Source organism: Hylaeus anthracinus, unplaced genomic scaffold (genome assembly GCF_026225885.1).
Source record: "Hylaeus anthracinus isolate JK02 unplaced genomic scaffold, UHH_iyHylAnth1.0_haploid 11994, whole genome shotgun sequence".
Classification (NCBI taxonomy): domain Eukaryota; kingdom Metazoa; phylum Arthropoda; class Insecta; order Hymenoptera; family Colletidae; genus Hylaeus; species Hylaeus anthracinus.
This window is the reverse complement of record NW_026534341.1, coordinates 3,739,770-3,761,943: the sequence shown is the minus strand read 5'-3', so window position 1 is coordinate 3,761,943 and position 22,174 is coordinate 3,739,770. Positions and strand designations below refer to the sequence as shown.

Sequence of the window (22,174 nt, the reverse complement as noted above, 5' to 3'; positions counted from 1 at the left end):
AGTTGGCAGTGAGTGAGTTGAGCAGTTCGAAATTGTAGCGTGCCTTTTTGTATTATAACCAGACTCGTTTCGTTCGCTTTCGTTGTCACGATCCGTGTTAATATACGGAAAAGCGCGGTATCTATGCAAATATGTTACAAATAGTACCAAGAACAGGACATTTGAAATGCCAGCTGGTATCTGTTCTCGTGGATCGGTTTTGACTGAATACCTCATTAGACCAGGACACCGCTTCACGGTAAACCATCGTTAGGCGTATCCAACGTTCCACGTCGCATTCGAACCGCTTTACTTTTCGCCGTTTTAAATTCCGCCACGGTGTTTTTTTGCCCGTCAGCCCGTTTAAGGTAAATAAACGTGCACTGCCTCTCGATAATGCAAAAACGGCATCGGGTCATCTCTTCGTGGCTTTGAAACGGTACCAGTGGCGGGACAATGGGTATGAAATGGATTGGTCACGAAGTTCTAGCGGAGTGAAGCTTTCCTTTTTACTTCCTCGACCGTGAAGCGAAATCGATGAATCCGCGGTGCCTTTTTTTGCAATCCTGGCTCGTAAGAGGTTTTACTGCGCCGCAAAAAAGAAACGACTCGCGAACCAAAACGGTTTTACTTCGGTTAAATAGGAAAGTATTGATTCTTGTATGTAGGTGCTTTCGATTTCATTCGATACGCGATCGAGCCTAAGAGCTTATCGAGCCAATTTTCATCGACTCAAGCCTCGACTTAAAACACCCAGGATTTAAATCTCATTATTTCGGAACTCGTTGATTGGGTTGAATTGGTACTTGCAATTTTAGGTAATTCTCTTTTTAACCCTATCAACCTTTACAATCGTATGCAGTGTTTATTGATTTCTAATTTGCAAAAGCTTAATTCTAATGATTAAAAATCACTCATTTTTTCGAAGTTCAGCCAGCAAAGTTATTTTTGGATTTCTTGTCAAACATTTCTACGCTATGTTTATAACAATCTTTTCTTTTGCAATGCCTCGTTCGAAATAAGTTACCGAAGAGGATTTTCTTTATCATGGATCGAAGTGTTGAATAATAAATTTCATAGACAGATAACAAACTGGGAATCGAGTCCATAACCTCTTCGACTCGTTTTATTAATGTAGGTCTGGATTCAATTAAAAATCTCACGTAATACTTTACACACTCAACATGTCGACTTGAACAAGCAATATCATGAATAACATTCTCAGAGCGTAAATTAAATAGATACGCATGCTTCCGATTACTCATTCATGAAACATGTAAACATACATTTTTATTCTGAAGCGTTCGTGACATTTCCTGCCCAACAAACGATGTTAATTAATCCATCACGAAGCTAATAAACAATCTAATATTAATATCTGCCAAAAAGATTGCACGGTTTCTTGCTCGGATCCCATTAAGCAGTTTACGTGGAGCGAAATCGAAATACCATCGTCATAAATAAACGTTCTGATTACATCCTGCGATCCTTGTATGCTATTCCTTTTAGTTACAATAGCGAACTGATAGGGCGTTTTTCTTGCGTGGAACGTGAAGAACCGGTTTGTGGAAGCGTTAGCAAACCTTGGGAGTACAACAATCGAAATTGCGAGTTTGCCATGATATACTTCGAGTAGACCAATTATTTATATATAAATTTTCAAATTTTTTGCGCGGATTTATCAATGTTACATATATAAATAAATATGGAATTACGAAGCAACTTAATTTCAACTTCAATTTAGAACGTTCTAAATCTAAATCTTATATTGGTCACGCGTAACGAAGCTTACTTTTACATTATTCGTTTCGTTCCATTTATTTTAATGTATCAAATGAGAACAAGCAGTATTTGAACTAGTACGAGAACAACAAGTTATCCGAGTTTCTTCTATAATATGTAGGATTCTCGAGCTAGACCAATTTCGTCTTCAATTCCGAACGTTCGAATCCCGCACCAAAGCGCGACGAAAGTTTTGAAGGAATGTAAAACGACGATTGGTCGTTTCTTTTCGCGTGAAGGGATGATCCAGTGGGATTGGCGTCAGGTTGATTTCTCGGTTGGAGCTCGTCCAGTCGGGATGAACATTTAATTAAACGCTTTGTTCCCGCGGTTTTTGCCGATGGCCGAGTCACTCCACGCCGTCGTGATCACGGAAGGAATGTTCCCGTCGGGGTCCCCTGCGCGGGGAGACGGATAACGCGAAGGTGGATGGACATTCTTATCTCGTGAGATCTCTAATTAAAAGATCTCTCATTCCCGCCTTCGCTCGAAGACAACGAGAAACGCGTCCGCTCCGATCGAAATACCGTCAACGGATCGCTGTGTCGGCCTTTAATCGACGCCGATTACAGTTAATGGTTAATTAGCGATGCAAATCGAATTTGAAACAATTATACAAATCGGTACTCGATGATTTCAATTTATACGCGGATGATCATGGTTATTTATAACGCGAACTTTGCACGAGTTTAATGGTCGTTGAAAGAGGCGAATAAGTATTGATAAACTTATGTACGTTCAATAGAGAATCCCATTTACATTTGCGTATTATAGTATGGTGTGAGCTAACGAACCGAAATAAGTGATCACGCAATAAAAATAAGAATACGGTCAATTAAATTACCAATCTACTTAGGCCGAATGGACACGAGCGCAACCGATTTGATATTAGTGTTGCAAACCGTTTGCGCTCTTTGTTTTACCTACTCCACTATGTTTGTTTTACCTACATTCACTGGATCTACCATGCAACTAGTTTCAGAGTGGTTTGAAACTGTTCGGTTGCGCCCATGTGCGATCGGCGTTATGCATATGAAGTACACGTTTATCAACACTTTTTCATATATTCCAATGAGCACTACACCTACTAACAACTACTGTGAATGTACAAACAGTTTCTTTGATTATATATAGACAAATGCACATTGTGCGCAGGCTTAATCAATTCTACGTAACATAAATTTTCTCCACGACAATTTGTCAACAGCACAGTGCCTTGTCGCGAATTCAGATATCACTTGTCCAGTTCGCTTAAACGATGGCGTGTTACACGCTTGTTTGCTTTATTCGTCTTCAACTCGCGCGGGCAATTAATTATGGCGGTCGGTAACGGGCGGCATTATCTAAATCATAATTTGCCACGGTCGTTAATACGTTTGAAATTTATCATGACCTCGGCGGTGAGCTGTTTTACGAGCAACAGATGTACGCACTGTTTCATTTCGCATTTCGGATTCGATGTTTGCGTTTAATTGCATCGCGTACACTGCCAGCCATAAGTGCTAGGTCTTGTAGGATCGATCGTAATAAAAGTCACAAATTTAATTAGAAATTACAACTATATTTACTTGAATTAATATCGCGTTTTACGAACTATACGTGAATCGTGCGAAACGACAAATTTATAAGAAATAATGGAATTTTTATTTTGTATTTTGTTTTCGTTGGTATAACCGTGCTCCGTGATTGCTTCCAAGAGCTTTTGCGTTCTGGGGTGAGGCTTTGTATGGTTTAGATTGAAATTTCGTTCCGCAACGCGTGTATTAATAAATAAATAATTAAATTGCATTTAACACGATAAATTAATTCTCAAAATGAGAAGGGAATGAAAATAAATCTGCAGAGAATTCGAGAATTTGGCAGAGTCGCAACAAATAATTACTAGTTTTAAATTCAACAAAGATAAGTTTCGGTTGTATGGAAGCGAAGTGTTAGATATTTTTCTCAAGTATTAGTCAGGCAGCGATCGTGTTGATAAATGAAATGTAGTGAAATTACAAGTCAACTTATACTTTAATTAACCACACAAGGTCACATTTTGTACAAGTGTATCGAGTGTCCCAATATTTATGGCTGGTGGTATACGTACGTGTAACGGGCGATCGTTTGATACGCGCTGTGGAAATAGGGTCAGAGAGATGCCACGAACGAGGGCCGAAGTTCTGTTGGATATGTATGGACAAGGAGAAGGAGGGATTTCACGTGCGTACGTGATGTAAGTCCACTGTAATTAAGAATTCCTACTTGCTTGCTATCATAGAAGAGAAATCGACTGGATGGTATCGGGTGAAAACGTTCTTGCATTAATCGAACGTGTAATGAAATCCGTGGAAAAAGACTGGATCCCATTTTACCAGTTATTTCTCGAAAGTTATCGGATGAAAGTTGCATTTCAGTTTGTTCTGCGCTTCTTGTACGCTTGTTGAAGCTGACGAAAGGTACGAAAGGGAAAGTTATTTGAATTTAGCGGAAAAGGATGATTTAACGAGGAAATGTACTTTTTGCGCGCGATGTATTTGCAATTATCTTGTCGTGGAATAATTGAAGGTTACGAGGTAAATTGAAGAGCGTATGTAGTACTTTGTAGACAGAAAACGCGCACAGGAAGCGTTGGCCTATTGGCCATTAATTGTTTGATGATATCGACGGTATATGAGTTATTAATGTACGGTATTATTATTGTATTAAGGAACACTATATGGTTGCATGCTGATCAGATCATTTAGGTGTTGTCGTAACAAACAGAATTTATTTAGCGGCTATAATAAGAGATCTTTTAGGAAAGAACAGTTTTCTTGTAATATACAAGACATTAGTCTTTGAAAAGAATCCAGCGTATTTTCGAATTCAATTATAATTTTTGATCGGCGATCCCGAGCATGGCCTCCTCGCGTTTCGAATAAGTGTGTCATTTCGCCACAGGTCGTCTAAAATCGATCAACACCGCCGCTGGCTTTTTGCAAATGACATGGAAACAAGGATCGTACGAGTCATCTGTACTGAAATTAGATTCCCCTGAGACTTTTATCAACTCCAGCAGGTGCTGTAAGATACGCGTGCAAAGGAACGATCATTTTCTGCATATCCGCGATACTTTCCCGTGTAATTATTACTCAAAGACAAGCAGGCTAGGAATGCACGACGCTTTACGTTTACGATCTTGTCTCTCGAGCAACTGCCCCTGATTACGGGTACATTGGTCGATCGTTCGCAGTTCTGATTCAAGGTTGCCGACCAAGATTGCCGGTAAACCGTCGCTTTTCCGCTCTTCCGAACTCTCATTCGTTGTTTGTCCAATTGCTCGGTTCAACTGTGCTTTGTCTCCTTTTGAGTAATAATACACAAGTTAAATACAGAAGTATTATACCAGCTGTTAACATCTAGCTGAAACTTGGTAAACAGGTAGCAAAAAAAATATAAAGATACCCAATTTCAAAAGAGCACAGACCCCTCGCGTTTAAACTCAGGCATCCCTGACAAATGACGGTTCGATTGAATCAAAATCAATATCACCGACTAATTGCGCTGCTCAATTGATCATCCTTTTGCTCATAGCTGCAGGCGTTACCGATCGATCGTTTCATTTTATTCGCATCCGAGTGTTTACCTTCGTCTTCGAGGTTCTGTTAATTTTCATTGGATCCGACCAAGAAAGCACGTGCTTGAGAAAGAAACCGATAGAAAGAGGGGGAGGGGTTTTCAGTGGCCGGGGTAACGCAAGATGTACAGTAATTAATGCCCTCGGACGCGTAATTGGAAAAAAGGACGCTTTACGAGATTGCTTTCGACGAGCTTCGCTTGCTCCTACCATCCTCGGAATCGCGGCTGTTGGTCGACATTCTCGTCGCTTTTCCGATCAGGACGAAGCGATAGGATAATCGAATCGTGAGATCGGTAGGACGTCTGTGTACACAGACCATCGCTATCGCTCGAGTTGACTCTAGTCCAGTTTTGCTCGGACGTCAATCCGATCTTCCGATGAATACTTCACCCATGTTAGCTGGGAGGGAACGCTTGACGTCTCGTGAGACTTAACACGATTCGCCTGAGCCAACCTACGTCGTTTTGAATATTTTCCATATTACAAAAAGAATCACGGGATTTTTCAAATATCTCTAGACGGAGAAGCTATTTTCAGTATTCTCTTTCACGTCGTAGAAAGAATTTGTCGAGTATCTCTGCATGAAAGCTCCATTTTGAATATTCTTCTCCGCGTTGTATTAGGGATGAAAATGAATTCTCTGCCTTTGCAAAGTGAATTTACTACGTACTTATACAAAAGAATCGTACAATTTTTAATCTTCTCTCAGTCACACATTGAAAATGAGTATATATGTATATATGTAGTTAGAAAAACAAAATTTCGAAGTAACCCGTGTCTTTCATTATTTCAAAAGCTATTAGTTGAACTTTTTTCAAATATGTCTAAAGAATTTAAAAGAAGACACGGGTCAATGGCAATGGATAAAAAATTAAACACGATCTTTGATTTACTTTGCCAAGGTACAAGGACTCGTGCCGCGTATTAAAAACCGTTCTTTTTTTTTTTTTGTTTTTACGTTATTAAGCGACGTTGTTGAGCACGGTGATTGCTTCGGTGAATGACGTTCCTCCTTTTATTGATCACGATGACGCGAGACTGATGCACGATAATTAAATCGCCGTCAGATCAAGGGGGATATCCTTGGCTGCGTTCGATCGTCGTCTAAGATTCGTGCATGTAACACTTAATAAAAATTGGCAAAAAATATCGAGATTCGCGAGTAGCAATTTTCGGATAATTGGAATTTTATCACAATTTTCTCTGGTTTGGGATGACTGGAGATATTTCTGGAAGATATGACTCTTCTATGATTGGAATAGTACGTCGACATTTTTCATCTATCGTTTTTCTGTGTGAATTTGTAAATACCGACGAATTATTTTATATGAAGGAATTAGTAATCATATGAATTGTAGAATGTGTCTTTCGTTAAAAATGTTTTACATCGTATTTAAACCAATAACTTTTCATTGCCAAAGAAGACCATGAACGTTATTTACTCGAACCGTTTAGCAATAATTACCGAACGGTTATGCTTGGATTGACATTGTATTTAAACAATCATATAAGAAAATTGCTTCACATAAATAAAAATTTCAATTAAATATGAGATTCTCAAGATGAGTATAAATAAATTCCCAGCTGCTCTCATTAATCAACCATGATGTAATTTAAACACAAGATTTTTGCTGCATTTCTTGATATACGATGGACGATTGGAGAAAAATGAAATATACAGACATCGTTGGAATATTGCGTTGATCGCGCTAGATGACCGTTTTTATGAATATAATCGGCGTGGTCGAACGTCAGCCACGAATACGTAAAATCCATTCACATATTTCAGAGTGACTAGTTACTTCTTACTTCACGCAGGGATAAAACAGCAATTCGTGCGTCGGGAAATACAACGGGACAGTTGTGATTTATGATGTCCTGTGCCCAAGTAATTTTATTGGCTCGATTTCAGATTAGAATTGCTCGACGCGTGTAGCTCCAGCTATAAATGTCTTCCATACTGTTAATATCCATCATCAATTCATTTTTTCTCGGTTCTTGAAACCAGTTGGAGTCGTTGACAATTTCATGTCACTTATTACGTTTTCTTCAGTCGGAATAGTTACAATACAATTTTCGAAAATTATATGTGCACACATCATTTATATCTCTATATCGGACACCGTGTATATTTGTGCACGAAGCGAGAAGAAATTTATTCGCCTAAAAATATATAGATTGTTTATAGTTAAAGAACACCCGTCCTTGGTAGGTGAAAGGTGTTTCGTATGCAACTAAAAATCGCGTGTACATTTTCTTAACGAAGATTCACTGTCAATGAATATTCAGTACGTCTAATTATATTAAGGTGCTCTTATATTTCTCGTTAGCAGTATGTGTCGTGCGAAAGCCACGATATCAATTTCTCAAAAATCTCCTAATGAAGTTCGATTGATCGATGGACGCGATCGAGTGCAAACATTATGTTATATTTGATTAGTTCGATGTTATTCATGGTGATTCGAGAGACACAACTGTTGGCGAGTTAAACATTTCTGATTATATTTAACACGTACATATTTATTAGGGTGGTCCTTATTTAAATGATTTTTGAAATCTCTGTTACGTGTTAACGTTAAAATTAAGAGTTCAAATTTTGCAGGGAATTTGTTTTTATACATTTACAAAGTATTTAGGGGATGCATAACATAGATTTGAAAAATCATTGAATCTCTAAATATATATCACAAATAACAATTTAAGTTAGAGAACTTCCAAAATCAGACAAACAACACATGGTAATAATGAATTAATTCATTTTATTTTGTTATGTATCAACTCACTTTCGATTCGTGGTTCAATCTTCTATTCGAAACGAAACTTCCCCCGACTAGTAAATATGCACTTGGGAGGGCTTTGGTTTGTCGAGGGGAAACCGTGCGTCATTAATCAACGTCTTCCGCTAAAAATTTCACGTTACCTTGATGCACCTGCGCGCGCTTGTACACGTGTTGTCTACACGACGTATCATTTTAATTTACGACGCTCGATGCTCGAGGAAATTAATAGATCACATCGTTGAAAAATCCTGTAACGCGTCGTGAAAATACAGCGAGTCCCCGAATTGCACGAATTTCTATACAGGGAGAGCCGCTTGAGATAGGAATAATTATTACCTATAAAAATAAGCATTATTTAGCACGATTTCATAATTCAAATCGCTATTTAACGAATAACGGATTAATCGTTCTTTATTCTTTAATCGTCGTTGGTAATTTTTATCCAGGTAAGAATTTTGCTCGCCTCTGTCGCCCTGTATATTTTATATCGGACAATTTTTATGGTTATCTACATCAACAGGATGTCGTCTATTATACTGATCTTGGTGATTAGAACGATCGTTGCTCCGGGGACTCTTCTTATGTTTCCTCGGTCTTACGTATCTGAATGATCGTTTAACGACACGAAATGCAAGAATAAATAGAAACTCGAGTAAGTGAACCGTTATTTGACGTTTATTCTTTCTCCCTCTAATAAGCAGACCTGGTACTTGTGCAGTTCCTGCTTTATGTAAGTTTCGGGATTATCTAAGTCGACATTTCTCAAAAACAACAGTTAATGAATCCTGCGACACTAGAAATATTCAATCCAATAGCAACGCGGAGACATGCACGCAAGGTACCAGGAAGCCATGCCACAGGATGCAGGCAACTATAGCGTGCATAATTAATGATCATAAGAGAACAAATACGTATCTCGCGTTATTGAAAGCTGATAACAAAATTAATACATCCGCCGTAACAAGATTTTCTTTAAACCTTCGTGGAATACTATCTATTTGTCTCAAGTGTCAATTATATATCTCCCGTACTTCATCCAGTCGCGCTATTCCTCACCTCGAGGCCTCCGCATCCTTAAGTGAACAGTCAAACAAGCGCATTTAACGAATCACTAGCCAGCAACGGTATTTTGTTAGAGATTTAATTTGTTATACTCGAGGCGTAACGATTTGCTCATAGTATTTTCATGCGAGAGATTACAGTTAGTTCTACAAGTGCTCGCACCCTTTAAGTTTATTGACAAAATTTGTCTAAATTTAACGATGGGTTTGAATGCTTCTAAATAAATGCTTCATTAGAAATATGTCCGTGAATGAACTACGCGTGTTTGATCTTTCCAAATAATGTTCGATAGCACGCCGAAATATTTGGACCATGTAGAAGCGAGTGGCCTTTTGAACCAGAAGGGTTGAGAAACACTGCCTTGAATGAATTAATGCTATAATGCATCATCACGCACAAAAAAGACGAAAATTAATTTATCTTCGATTCGTTACTCGAAATTCATACTCAGACGAGAAATTAGCCGATCTCTGGAGGAAGGAAAGTGAAAGGTGAAGAAGAGAGGATGGATCGGTTGTATCAATAGAACGTTTCACTCGATTTCGTTTCTTTGCAACGTTTTTTGCTACCGTTCTTGTTAAAGGACGTCAGGCTCAGCAGAGAACTTAATAGACTTAATAGACACCGCTCGAGAAGATACACGGATGCCCTTATTAAAGTAAAACCGCGACGGTTCGCGTACGTGCCTTGGGAATCGTGACTGCGCGCACTTAATGCATCAGTTGAGCGCTAATTTTGTATTCTGGATTTTTCACCTTAACGAGATAACGGAGAAATGCGGCGTACGTTCGAAGCAGCGAACTGTGTCCTAGAAATGGGTCCAGTTTAATGGCCGTAGAGCTGATTCGAGCCAGATTAGAAGAGATGCGATAACCAAGACACTTCTCATTACTTATGCTAGCGGCAGATGTGTCGGTAGCCTCTAGAAGGGTTCTTCGTTGTGGTTACCAGCGAAAAAGTTCGAAGAATGCGATATTCGAGGCTTGGAAAGATTAAAAGGTTGAACCATGGAGCGTAGACTAATGTGAGCTTAGAATGAATGGGAAGAGTGAATGATGGAATGGATACACAAAATGCATAAAATACATAGAAATATTAAGTGTAGAAATTAACTTTGTGTCCTTCTAAGGTAAAATTTATTTATAAAGAAAGAAACATACAGCTTTTAATTTTTCCTCAGTCGTGCATTCCAAGAGAGCGCACATATAGTTGCTAAACCATATGTCGAAGCAATCTGTATGTTTCATTACCAAGATAAAGATAACTCGACAAAATGATCAGTATATATTCCTATTTAAAATAGATTTATAGATAGTTATATAAATGTAAAGGCACAGAATTAATTTCTACGCTTAATATACAGCACGCTAGGTGGTCCGAAAGTTAAAATTCTTTTTCCTCCGTGTATAATTTCGAAGAATTAATTATTCCAAAATAAGTGTCGCTTCGACATTGAAATTGTAACACGACGTAATCTCAGCTAAAGAAATTGGGATGGGTTCGTGGGTCATTTAATATTCTTTCGAGGACGGGAGTGACTCAGAACTGTTGGGATCATCCACACGGACAGGTATTTTTTTCGGCTCGCGAGTCCATCGTGTCCATTGTCTCCGAAAACAATGGCGCTATGTATCATTGTTTCTTCTATAGAGGATGCGCGTCTTTTTCTTCGTTGTCACGCCCTTTCCTCCGTGTAATGACGAGCTGACTGGACTCTTTATGAATGTGATTTTACGCGCGATATTAATTTGGCTGGAAGTGACGTTGGGGTGAATCGCGACAAGATGGCGCCTTTAGAAGAACAGTCTTTCAAGAATCAAAGGGAGGAAACACATCTTTCAAGGAATATACTAAAGCAATAAGTTTCTTTCGTTTTATCGGTAACTAATGCATACACAATATTTTATGCGTTATGTTACCGAGTTGCGTACCATCCATTTTGCTCGATTACTGTTATAACAGCTTCCAAACCACCTTTTCTATTACTGATGTGCCACTGTAGTGTACCGTCTACATATGTAGGCACAGTGTTAATTTAAAGAATCTAAAATTAAGAACAGGCAATAAAGCAATAATTACCTAAAATCAAAGACGTGTAGCAATGAAATAGAAAGTAAATATCCACACTTGTTTACGTTCGCCGTTAATATATTCCAAACATGATTTCAATTATGAGATCAAAACTTCGATACATTTTTGTTTAGTATTGCTACACAGTCTACCTTATTAATTATTGATCAGTTTTATAGATCAGTTTCATTCTAAATTGAATTCCAAGATCAAGTTCTAGAAAGTGGTTGATACGGTCGACAATTTTCTTGCGTTGCCACGAGCTTGAAGAAAGTATAAGTGGTTTCCACGGTTGCACACATCGTAAATTTCAAATTGACGTAAATCGTTGCGTTGCCTCTTATTTTATTCCATATATGTTTGGTACGTGTCACGGATACGCGGCGTACTTAACCGGTCGGCATCCGCCGGAAACACTATTTCACGGGATATCGATAAGGTACATCGATTTTGGTACGCTTAGAAAGTGGAATTTTAAGTTAATCAGATCTTATTAGCAATAGAATTTTTATGCAATGTACAACCACCGATCAGTTTCTGTGATTATCGTGGAAAACAAATCTGAAATAGGTATAATTTATTACAGGCACATAAAAAACACTATAAAATACTTAATATATAGATTCCAAATTATATGATCAAATCTGACGGCTCGAACAGCATCGACTTGTCGCTAATGACTCGGTAAGAAAAAAAAGCGAAATACTTGTATAGAAAGGGGAATATAAACTACAAATTCAATTCTCTATCGAACCCAGTTAACTATTGACTTCCAAAAACGAGTCACACAAATCGAAACGGAACACTGAAACGCACAAGAGAATGAAGAACGTTCGTCGCTGTAATTCCAACAGATCCGATTATATTAATCGATGATTCTTTCGAAAGAGAATGCGCGAAAGAAGCTGAATCGAAATTGAGACAAATCAGACAAACAGAAACACGGTCCGATGTAAAGCTAAAGAAATATGACCGAAATCTTGGTTAATGCAACTATATTTGGTAAGAAACCCGCGATGCCGGCGTATCTGACATAATAATCTGGCGGGGGCCGCATCGAAGGTCCAGGTTTTAAATGAATTCCGCTAATGATCGTCCATTTCCTTTTCTTTTGCAGATGCGTGGCTGGAATGGCAGAAAAGTTGCGCGAGGCGGCCGCACGTGGCGACGTTGCGCGGGTTGCGCGTCTCCTCGACGAAGATATTAAACCACTGCCGGACGAGGTGAGTCCCTTTCTGTTCTATTATTTTCTCTTTGTCAACGTGAAGCTTACAATGTGCTTATTGATGCTCGTAAACGCGCGTCTTCGTCGCGAATTACCCCTTCACATGCACAATTGTCTTTAACAGACAGAATGATAAATTCAAGGATATTCACTTCAAGGGGCGCGACTACAATTGAAATAAACACGTAAATAAAATACCGAATAGATGTCGTAACTTTGATTATATATTTTCTGACTCTTAATTAACAGACAACATGATCAGAATACTGCTATCGCAAAACTTGGAAAACACTTTCATAGCTATAATTTTTGGTTCCAAATATTAATATTAATAATTACCAACCATGGAGTCATGGACCGATCGAACGAGATTCTTATGAAACGGATACGAAGTAACGCGAGTATATTAATTACGTTACGTATTCCCATCCGCTTCGTGACAGTCGTCGGTGGAAATGCAGATAAGCGTGTTCGGTGGGCATTTGTCAAAATGTTGGTTCGTACGCCCGCGGGCTATCCCGATGATTATCTACGCGTTCATTACAATTACTTCTTCCTTAATTGCGCCGATGAAATTAATCGCCGAATAGATTTTTCTCCACCGTTGGCGTGCTCGTAGCTGAAGTGCTTTATTACGCGCGCCGCGTAGTCGGGAAACGTTGAAGCGATACATCGATAGCGAATGCATGAAATAATTAAGATAATGGAGATCGATCGCGGAGCCAAAGGCAACAGTAACTTTTAACATCGATGAAAATGCATTTGTGGGATTCATTGATACCTATGTATCTTATATATGGAAACGTAGGTTTAATTTGAGAAATAGTTGATTAGAAAAAGATTGAGAAGTTGGTTAAGTATTTCAGCTGGAAGCCTGATAAGCTAGCAAGCACCGGGAAATTGTGAAGGTGGTTCAAACGAAATTGATGGTATCTATAAGTCTACTTCAGGTGATTTACCTGCACAACTATTTATCAATTGGTATATTACGTTTCCTGCATCTAACGCACGCGGATAAGATATAAATAAGTGATTCTTCATCGACACGCAGCGTTCGTTCGCTCTATTGCTTGAGCCAACGAGGCACAGCCTTGCAGGAAACTCGCATCTACGTTGCATGTGCGTCGAAATGATGTATACCACGATTTGTTAAATTGTTATGATGTAACATGTACGCTTTGAATGGGTTGCAAACCAAAACATTGCTCGTACCGTATTGCCAACATTTTTATTCATCTTAGATATGAATGTCTCGTATCTAGAAATTATTTATTACTTATATCGAAGCAATTTAGTACTTATAAACTAGCGTTCCAAAATATTCCAACAACTATACATGAATCTCTCATAAGCAACATATCTATAATACCCTTATTTCTACTTAAAGAAAAATTACACTTCTTTCTATATAAATTTACATTCCTTTAAAGTCATTGCCTTCGATACATCTTCTTATAGTCGTAGCTATAGTTTCATTCGTACTTCATACAGAACTATGCCATTTTATTAGAAACAGAGAACAGTGTCTTTCTTTTTCGTTGATAAGTCACGATCAGCATATTTATTTAACAGAATAGCGTTTCTCTGAACTAAATAAGTCCGCGGAGTTTGAAAAACTTATAATCGATAGTACTCGTATAAAAAACTCGGAATGGAACGTCTTTCTTTAGGGTTTTAAAGTAGAAGACCGCCTCAAACACAAACAGGCGATTCGTGTTGCTTAAACCTCTGTTCGCCTAATTAAGGCTGCATCCTGTCTGATCGCAGGAGCTAATTCGACACGAGAAATGCGTGTGTTGCAGACTGAAATGCGGGTAGCTATTAATTACGTCGCTAATTGATCCGTTGATGAATCGCGAGGATCCAATTCAGAGAGCAGTTTAGGGAAAGAATTCAGAGAGCGGTTTGCTGGCCTTCTTCATGAATATCAGTACTAATCACTATTAATTTAGTTTGTCAACTCTTTTCCTCCAACAAGAAATTTAAATGAAAAAGGAATACCTTGTCTTAAAAATGAATATATACGTTCCAGTAAATTTAAGTTAATGTTAATGGTCGTTATGAAACTAAATAAAAATGACAAATGTCATTCCCAGAAAAGGTCAGCAACTGTATACTAACCGACACTTTCAAATAAGAAAATTGATTCGACCAAATGCGCGATTAAATATCAAGAAATGGCGATCATTTGCTCTTGACCTTTCTTCGTTTCAAGTATTTCCTGCGAAGAGATACAACAAATTGTTTGACTTATTTAATGCCAGCCGCAGCTGGACGTAACAATGATAGAATCATGATATTTACACGTTCGCTCTCTAATGAACACGTGTTATTTTACAGAATGGCAGAGGTCCTCTTCTGCTGGCAGCTGCTGGCGGTCATGTGGACGTCTGCGAGGCTCTGCTTCTTCGAGAAATCGACGTCAACGCTACAGACAATGTGAGTTATATTCAACAACTTCCCATCTCTTTCTCTCGTTTTATTATTTCCTGTGCGTGACGTCCCGACTCACAAATTACAGTTCGCTGAAATATCATTTATATGATTGCGGCATCATTAGAGAAAGCATACGAACGAACGGATACATTCAATTACCGACGATTGCTGTTCCAAATAGGAGGCTTCGTTAAGAAAATTCAATCGACATTCTGTCGCGCATAATCATTCGCTACTGTTTAGTCGATCATCTATGCGGGAGCGCAAGAATAACGTGAAAGAAATATTTGCGCGCAATCGATGGCCGATAACTGCTTCGCCGATCACTCGTGGCATCAGTTTTGCATATTAGGAATACTTAACGCTGAAATTATCAGGCCGATCAGTATTATTAATGTACTTTGAATTTCTTAAAATCACTTGCCTATTAATTACGGTTTAAAATTTGTGATTAATAATTTAGTCGAATTGGGCTCTGATTAAACAGATGTAGTCGATAGTTTCGGTGTTCATTTTTTACCTAAACGATTTGTATTTAATCCACGTAATCTTCGTAATACTTCTCTAGATCGGTATTTCGTACTATTTCGACTATATTAGGCGCATTATTATAATATGTACACATAAATTCTCGTTCTGTTTTCAAGTAAAAGATGGATACAATCAGGATAAAATTCCTTTCACTTTCAATTTACTCAAGATTCAAATTACTCTTTCATCACGCTGGCGCTTCATGGATCAATCATGGGATATTTTAGTTTGAGAAGCGAACCGTACTCCTTATTCGCCAAATATACATCGTTTTCCTAAAACGGAGTTTTAAGCGTGGCGAAGTTCAAAGTATAGCCGAAATGAAGACATGAAACGCGCATCTTGTACCACGGCTAACGGTTTCAGAAGTGTGGACGTTAAATTCTGAAGTGGTGAGCAACTCGAAAATTGGCTAATAATTCACAAGGCTGGGTGGGTTGTTCTGCGTGTCAGTTGCGCAATATATCAATACGAATATACCGGCTAATGAACGGTGCAAGGATAATTACCCCGTAATTATGGGTTTACGCAGTTGACGAAGGAAAGCGTGTTTCGGATCTTTTCGGTTTTATTTGACGTCTGCATCTGAAATACGTACAAACACAATTCCACGTGACGCTCTAACGCGCAAATACAGGATTGGCGACCGTGTCGACAGTTCTAAAATTAGATTCACAAGTCGTCACAAGCAGTCATTAATTGCAAGCGATGGGAGTGTACGAAGATGGTATTTAAAAATTCTCTTCCTGCGCGAATATCATGAATGAAAAGTAACGTGATATAAAATGCGTTGTAAATTGCTTTTAGATTGTTCGGGCTGTTTTTATCGTTTTTATAGATACTGACCGGAATAATGAAGGTGCTGTTATAGGAATCGTGAGAAAATAGGACGTAGAAATTATAGTTTTAGTTATGTATTCACTTCAAGGAATTCAAGGTGGAATAGAATGGGTGGGTCTTATTAGAATGTGTTTATTGAATCGTGAAAGTTGTCGAGCAGATATAATTTAGATTGTTAGTTTGAAATATAAATTGAAATTAAGGAATCAAAAGTTATAGGATCTAATTTTATTATTATAAATTTAACCATTCGTTCTGAAAGACACAAGGTGTCCAAAAAGAATATTCTCAAAGCCGCCATTGAATTCCAGTAGGAACGAGTCGAATCCTGTAAGGTAGAAAGAAAAAGAGTGTCACTTGGCGCGTATCTGATACTATAACGAGGGAAGACAATTATTCATTCGAAACGTCGAAAAAGCAATCGGGATCATCTTCGTTATCGCGTAGCGAGATCCGGCTAGACCCGAGCGTGGGTACAATGCGTCCATTGGTGCAGTGACTGACGGCCAATCTTCTCCCTCTAGCTGCAGAACACGTTTGGCTAGATCTTGCCAGCGAGGGGTACCAAGGTGCTTGTATTTAGAAACCGTATACACGCCGCTGGTGGCCGCGGAATATTCGTACTAAATTCCCGGGAATATCTTCTTGCGTTGTCGCATACTGCGACAGATATTGTATGAATTTTTTTTCAGGGTGGTGTGTAGCTATTTTCCCGCATACATCGCCAGTTTACCGGTCTCTTTAGTGGAAGAAGCAATTAACGTACGGTCGATTAATAATGCTGGGAATATTGTTGGATACCGAGACGTACCTCTTTTTATGCGTTCCCTGATTGTTGTTCCAGAGGGAGGAACTCGTTGCGAAATCCACGGAGGAGGGCAACTTTGTGGAGGGACGTTAATTCGGTGAAAAATTTGTTTTTACGGTAATGACGGGGAATTTAGGAGGAAGCTCGAAGATCGAGAGAGAAAGAGAGAGGGATTAAGGGATTAAGGTGAGAGAGTCACGTGGGAAAGTAAATGGCAACAGATGTCTTCTTTGGAGTGGTTCGTTTGGTATACGTGATGCATTTTTGTTAGCGGTATGTTATATCGGTCTTGCATTTTATGAAAAGGGAATACCGTTCTGCCGAAGATTAGACAGGATTATGTGTCATGAGGGTAGCATATAAAGTCTTAGTAGTTGAGAATGTTGAGAATTACTTACACTTATCAGAAAATATGATTATTTCATTTCTTAACGATGGATAAGTATGAGTAAGGGTGGTTTTTGCCTTCAATTTTTTCCCAATAGATTTTCCAAATCTTATATTCATAATATTACATTCTATTCCATTCATAATATTGCATTCTCTAAAATAATTAATTAATACATTATAGAAGCTTCTTAGAGGACTTCGCATAAAACCTCGTCTTAAATCAGAATATAATATGTTGAACTACAATAGATAATTTGGAGCTTAAATTTCGCAGGAATTTTTGTATACGCAACCGATTTATCTATTTGCAAGGTATTTAGGGGGTGCGTAACATAGATATCGATAATCGTTAAAATAAGAACCACCCTGACGCTTAGCGAACACGAACATTTCCGATTAAGAGATGAATTGTTATCGTCGGACGGTTAAAGAACGGATCTTTCACCTCGTGTCAATAGCTCTTAGCCTCAGCTTTTTACCACGGGGAACAGTATCAACGTATGGTGTCCGACGGTGGCGGACCTTTTGTCTGCATAAGGCAATCCAGTGAAATGCAGCGCTGCACCGAACGCAGCCACGGTATCTGCAAATGAAAGTTCGATATTTATTGGTGACCAAGGCAGAAATGCGCAGCGGTTCCCTGTCTATGCCCTTTTCGAACCGTTTCCACGTGCGCAGCTGAGATTATGGAAACGCGCAGACATTATGCGCGCGCTTCCAAGGAAGCTCGGACGGGTTTTTCGATTCGTGGAATGATGAACTCCGAGCTTCGCGACAGGTCGAGCGTTTAAGGTCGTCGATAAGATATCTTGATCGATATCTCGCTTTCTCGAATTTTCTTGAACGTGACTTTTAAGGTAAATTTTTAAGTAATTTTGGAACTTCTATATCTACGTTTTCAGTTTCAATGTAGCTTTTACAAGTAAAATATTCATTTGAAATCTATTATAAAATGCAACGATTAAAACAATTTATGAAATATTGCTCCAAGGACAGTGATCCACTGAGAATATCCTTTTTAAAAGGCGTCAAACGGTACGCTTTACTCGTGAAAATTCTCCTGTACCGCAGAAAACTAATCTTTCAGGACTTGCTACCTCAAGCGTTCCGTCATAAATCTCCGACGGGATAAAGTATTACGTCAATTTAGAAAGCTCCGCGGTTCTATCGGGAATATCAGACCAAAGTACCACCAGCAACGCCGCGCAAACGAAAGCACGCCGCGAACACCGACGAATCGTAAATTTCATGGTTGTAAATGCCATTGAAGCGTTTCCTTTTATACTTCCTTTATGGCGCGAGTATGCATGCGCAGCTCGTTTGCAAAATCCTTGGCACGGTGCACCGTCGGGACTACCCTCGGGCATTCCACAATTCCGTTAATCTGTAACAAATCATTCTATTTTTTTTATTTTTATCTAGCCATCGAGAACTTGATCTGTGATAATTGAACAATTTATGCAGAACTAACAGACATGATTCATTATTTGCACGCGACTTTATATGTACATGTATAGTCGTGCGTCGTGATAGGTGCGTGGGGTTAAATAGACGTACGCTATTTTTTCATCTTCAATATCTGGGTGACTAGTTTATTATTCGATGACATCAGATTCTTTAATATTTATGAAGGTACCCTGGAAAATATTGTTCGAGATTTAATGACGATATATTTACAGCAAAAAGTAATTTCGAATATGGAGATAGTTGTACTTGAACAATTTATGAAGAAGTAACATACGTGATTCATTATCTTCCTATTATTTAAACGATCTAATATTCCCGTCCAAACAAAATTCCACCTAGGAAACGCTTCGTAAAAATTCAAACACGACTAAAACAGCTCCATCTCATAGGCGTAGTCACAAAGAAAATAAGCTCACAATTTATCGCGTCCACTAAAGGCGTAACATAATTGGAGAACCTGAAATATTTTAACAAAAAAAAAAAAAGAGTGTAGGATCGTGGTGTTATTTAAGGACCAGACCCCCGGTCACCCAATATGTTTCGTAAGCTTCTTCCATTCGCTCGGACCTCGTGAGTCTCGTAAGTATCGTCCTATCCGAGTCGAATCTAAAAGGCGACGCGACGCTGGATAAATCCGATAAATTTCGACGCGTAGCAGCTGGCAGGACGCGTTAGATAAACTGGTCGTCGTCCATGCTTGACGACTTCTATGGGGTCCCTTCGATTCTTCCTTCTCCTCAGGGAAGATTTATACGCGGCTGGCGCGTTTTTGAAACATTCTGCCAGGAGGAATTTGGCACACCGCGTGCATTATAGTTCAGGGCCGATGTCGGAAGGTCTGTAATTATGAGAGGCCTGAAAATAGCTTTTTAAAAGAACATAGGCGTCCGTTGGATGGTTCGTTCCTTTTTCAAACCGGATTTCATCTGTCGGGGATGCTTCAGTCGGGGTATCTTAAACAGAAAGGCGATTATCATACGCGGTTAGGTCTGAAAGTTCAGGATCCGCCCAACTGTGAAAGGACTTTCACGGAGTAAAAAAACTGAGGAATGTTTTTTTGGTGTTATTTTATTTTGATGTATCTGTCACGAGTTGAGGACTATCGTATATACCATGGCGTATTAATTTCTGGACAGATATATTTTTCGCGGGCGGTAAAAGTATTTTTATCTTAGATCTCTATATTCTATATATTCTTAAACATTCTGTTTAAATTTATATTTCAGATCTGATTCGCACGAACATTCGGTTTCTATCGTAATGTACCGTGGAACGACCTGCTTAAATCGTTTAGGATTATGTATCGCCCATCACCTAAGTTAATAAGATCTTTCCAATCGGTTTCCAATTTATTATTAGATAATCCGTGGATATATTTCTTCACACGGGACTGATCTTTCACCCCGCAATATACCATGTGGCGCCGTTATCTCTCTGCCACTCCATAAAATTGTCGTACAACGAGTTGCGCAACGCGAGTAGGGGTACGAATCTTCTCTTTCGCAGTAATAAAACGTACTGGAAACATCCTTCGCGTACTTTCTCCGTAATTATACGACGGCGCGTGAAGACGAATAAACTGGCGAAGGTAGCGGTAGATCGGTAGCTTATTACAGAACCATAGGGAACCAGTGTTCATCAGCGTTCATCAGGGTTCACCGGCGTTATCGAGACGAGATTTCGCGTACTTTTAACTGGCTAATCTCTCTCGTGTATCTACCAGGAAAGTGCCGGTCTAAGGTCTAATTATCAACCGTCGTTGCCAGTCATTTACAACGAACACGCTGTTATTAACCAATCGCACGCCCATTTGATATATTGTTTCGCATTTCCTAGGTTCTTTCTTTTTTTCTTTTTTTTTCTACTCGGTTCAGTTCTGATAACACGCGAAGATTACGCAGGAAAATGTGATCCCGGTAATGAGTTTGACGGTTTTCACTTTTGCGCTTGTGATATAACAGGTCTTGACAGTTTTGTGGTTTGAGTTGTGAATCTACGAGAGTGCGCACGTATGCGATATTATGTAAAACGTCAGCAATAACGTGCATGTTACATTCTTCGGAAGATAAGGCATAAGATGAATGTGTCTATCAGCGACCAGTTATGTGGTTTATTAATATTATTTTGATATATCGAGCGATATATTGATTTGTAGAAGCAAAAGCATTTATTCATTGTTTCAAATGTTAATCTTTGTTAGTTCATGAAATAGATATTTCTGAAGATATACATTTTACGATACGTATATACGTAAAATATCTTACTCGCGTTAACAAGAACGATCTGCATAATAGTAAAATAGAAAAAAAAACATGAATATCTTTCGTAAATATCGATACCAAACGAACAGCCTTTGCGAGAAATATGAATCTTAATGATCGGCAAATGTCTAAAAAGCACGATCATTTGCTGTATTAGCAAAAATATAAGTAACCAGAATTATCTCGAAGGGATGTTCTTACCCTTAAAACGATTTTTAAGCCAAAAATGGAAAATAGCGCTGACTGATTAGTTTCTCATAAACTTCATTTCCGCAAAAGTTCCAATTTTTCGGAGTACACCAATCGCCAAACTACCCTTGTTAGTTTACGGAACGATCGCAGGAAAATTCTCGAACAAACATTGTCCAACATCGCGTATACGCGAGGAAGTAAACTATCCAAACTATCAGCGGTTGGCGGACTTACGCCGCGGCCATGTCCCTATGTATATGTATGCGTTAGCGCACGCCTGGAACAATGATACCAGTTTGACTGGTGTGCTTCTCCCACTCCTCGAGTGCAGCATGCACTGTATCGCGATCCGATGCACTCGCTCGAATCCGTTGGATCGTTGTAGGAGCAGGGTCCAGGGTATCTCGTCGATTCCAGCTTCCAGCTGCTGGGAGGAAACTGATAAGTCCCATTGACACGCGTCGGAATTTCACTTGGCCGCTTCAGTGCGACTCGAAAACGGCAAGAAGCTAATCGTTCCGATACGAGTCGTTGAGAATGGCTATCCGACGGGGTTGTAAAGTACCTAAGCGAGTGCTGAGCGCTGCGCCATTTTGTTTCGGAATTCTTTGGAAGCTGGATGGAAAGTAGAAACAAGTGTGTTAAAATCGGCGGTGCATCTAAGGGAGCAAGGAGTTGTAGGGGTTAGAATGATAAAATTGTAGGATTTTCTAAAGACACACGCGGAATTAATTTCTACACTTAATATGC

General features: G+C 39.0%; 1 protein-coding gene and 1 long non-coding RNA gene across 7 annotated transcripts in view; one reads left to right on the top strand and one right to left on the bottom strand.

Moving 5' to 3' along the window:
• Positions 1-22,174, top strand: part of LOC128888482 (ankyrin repeat domain-containing protein 6) — a 156,730-nt gene that overhangs the window by 34,891 nt on the left and 99,665 nt on the right. For 4 of the 5 annotated variants that reach the window (XM_054145369.1, XM_054145366.1, XM_054145367.1 and 1 more), the window contains exons 3-4: positions 12,392-12,497; positions 14,840-14,938. In XM_054145369.1, coding sequence (XP_054001344.1) covers positions 12,405-12,497; positions 14,840-14,938 — 192 coding nt within the window. In that variant the 5' untranslated portion in view covers positions 12,392-12,404. Of the gene's footprint in view, positions 1-3,842; positions 3,977-12,391; positions 12,498-14,839; positions 14,939-22,174 lie in introns of those variants that run through there. The other variant, XM_054145365.1, reaches the window with a different exon arrangement.
• The window catches only part of LOC128888492 (uncharacterized), a 28,723-nt gene continuing 24,224 nt past the window's right edge, over positions 17,676-22,174 (bottom strand). Inside the window, exons 1-3 of one of the 2 annotated variants that reach the window (XR_008460271.1) lie at positions 19,246-21,090; positions 19,062-19,141; positions 17,676-18,888 (exon numbers count right to left, since the gene is read on the bottom strand). This is a non-coding gene — a long non-coding RNA (uncharacterized LOC128888492). Of the gene's footprint in view, positions 18,889-19,061; positions 21,091-22,174 lie in introns of those variants that run through there. The other variant, XR_008460272.1, reaches the window with a different exon arrangement.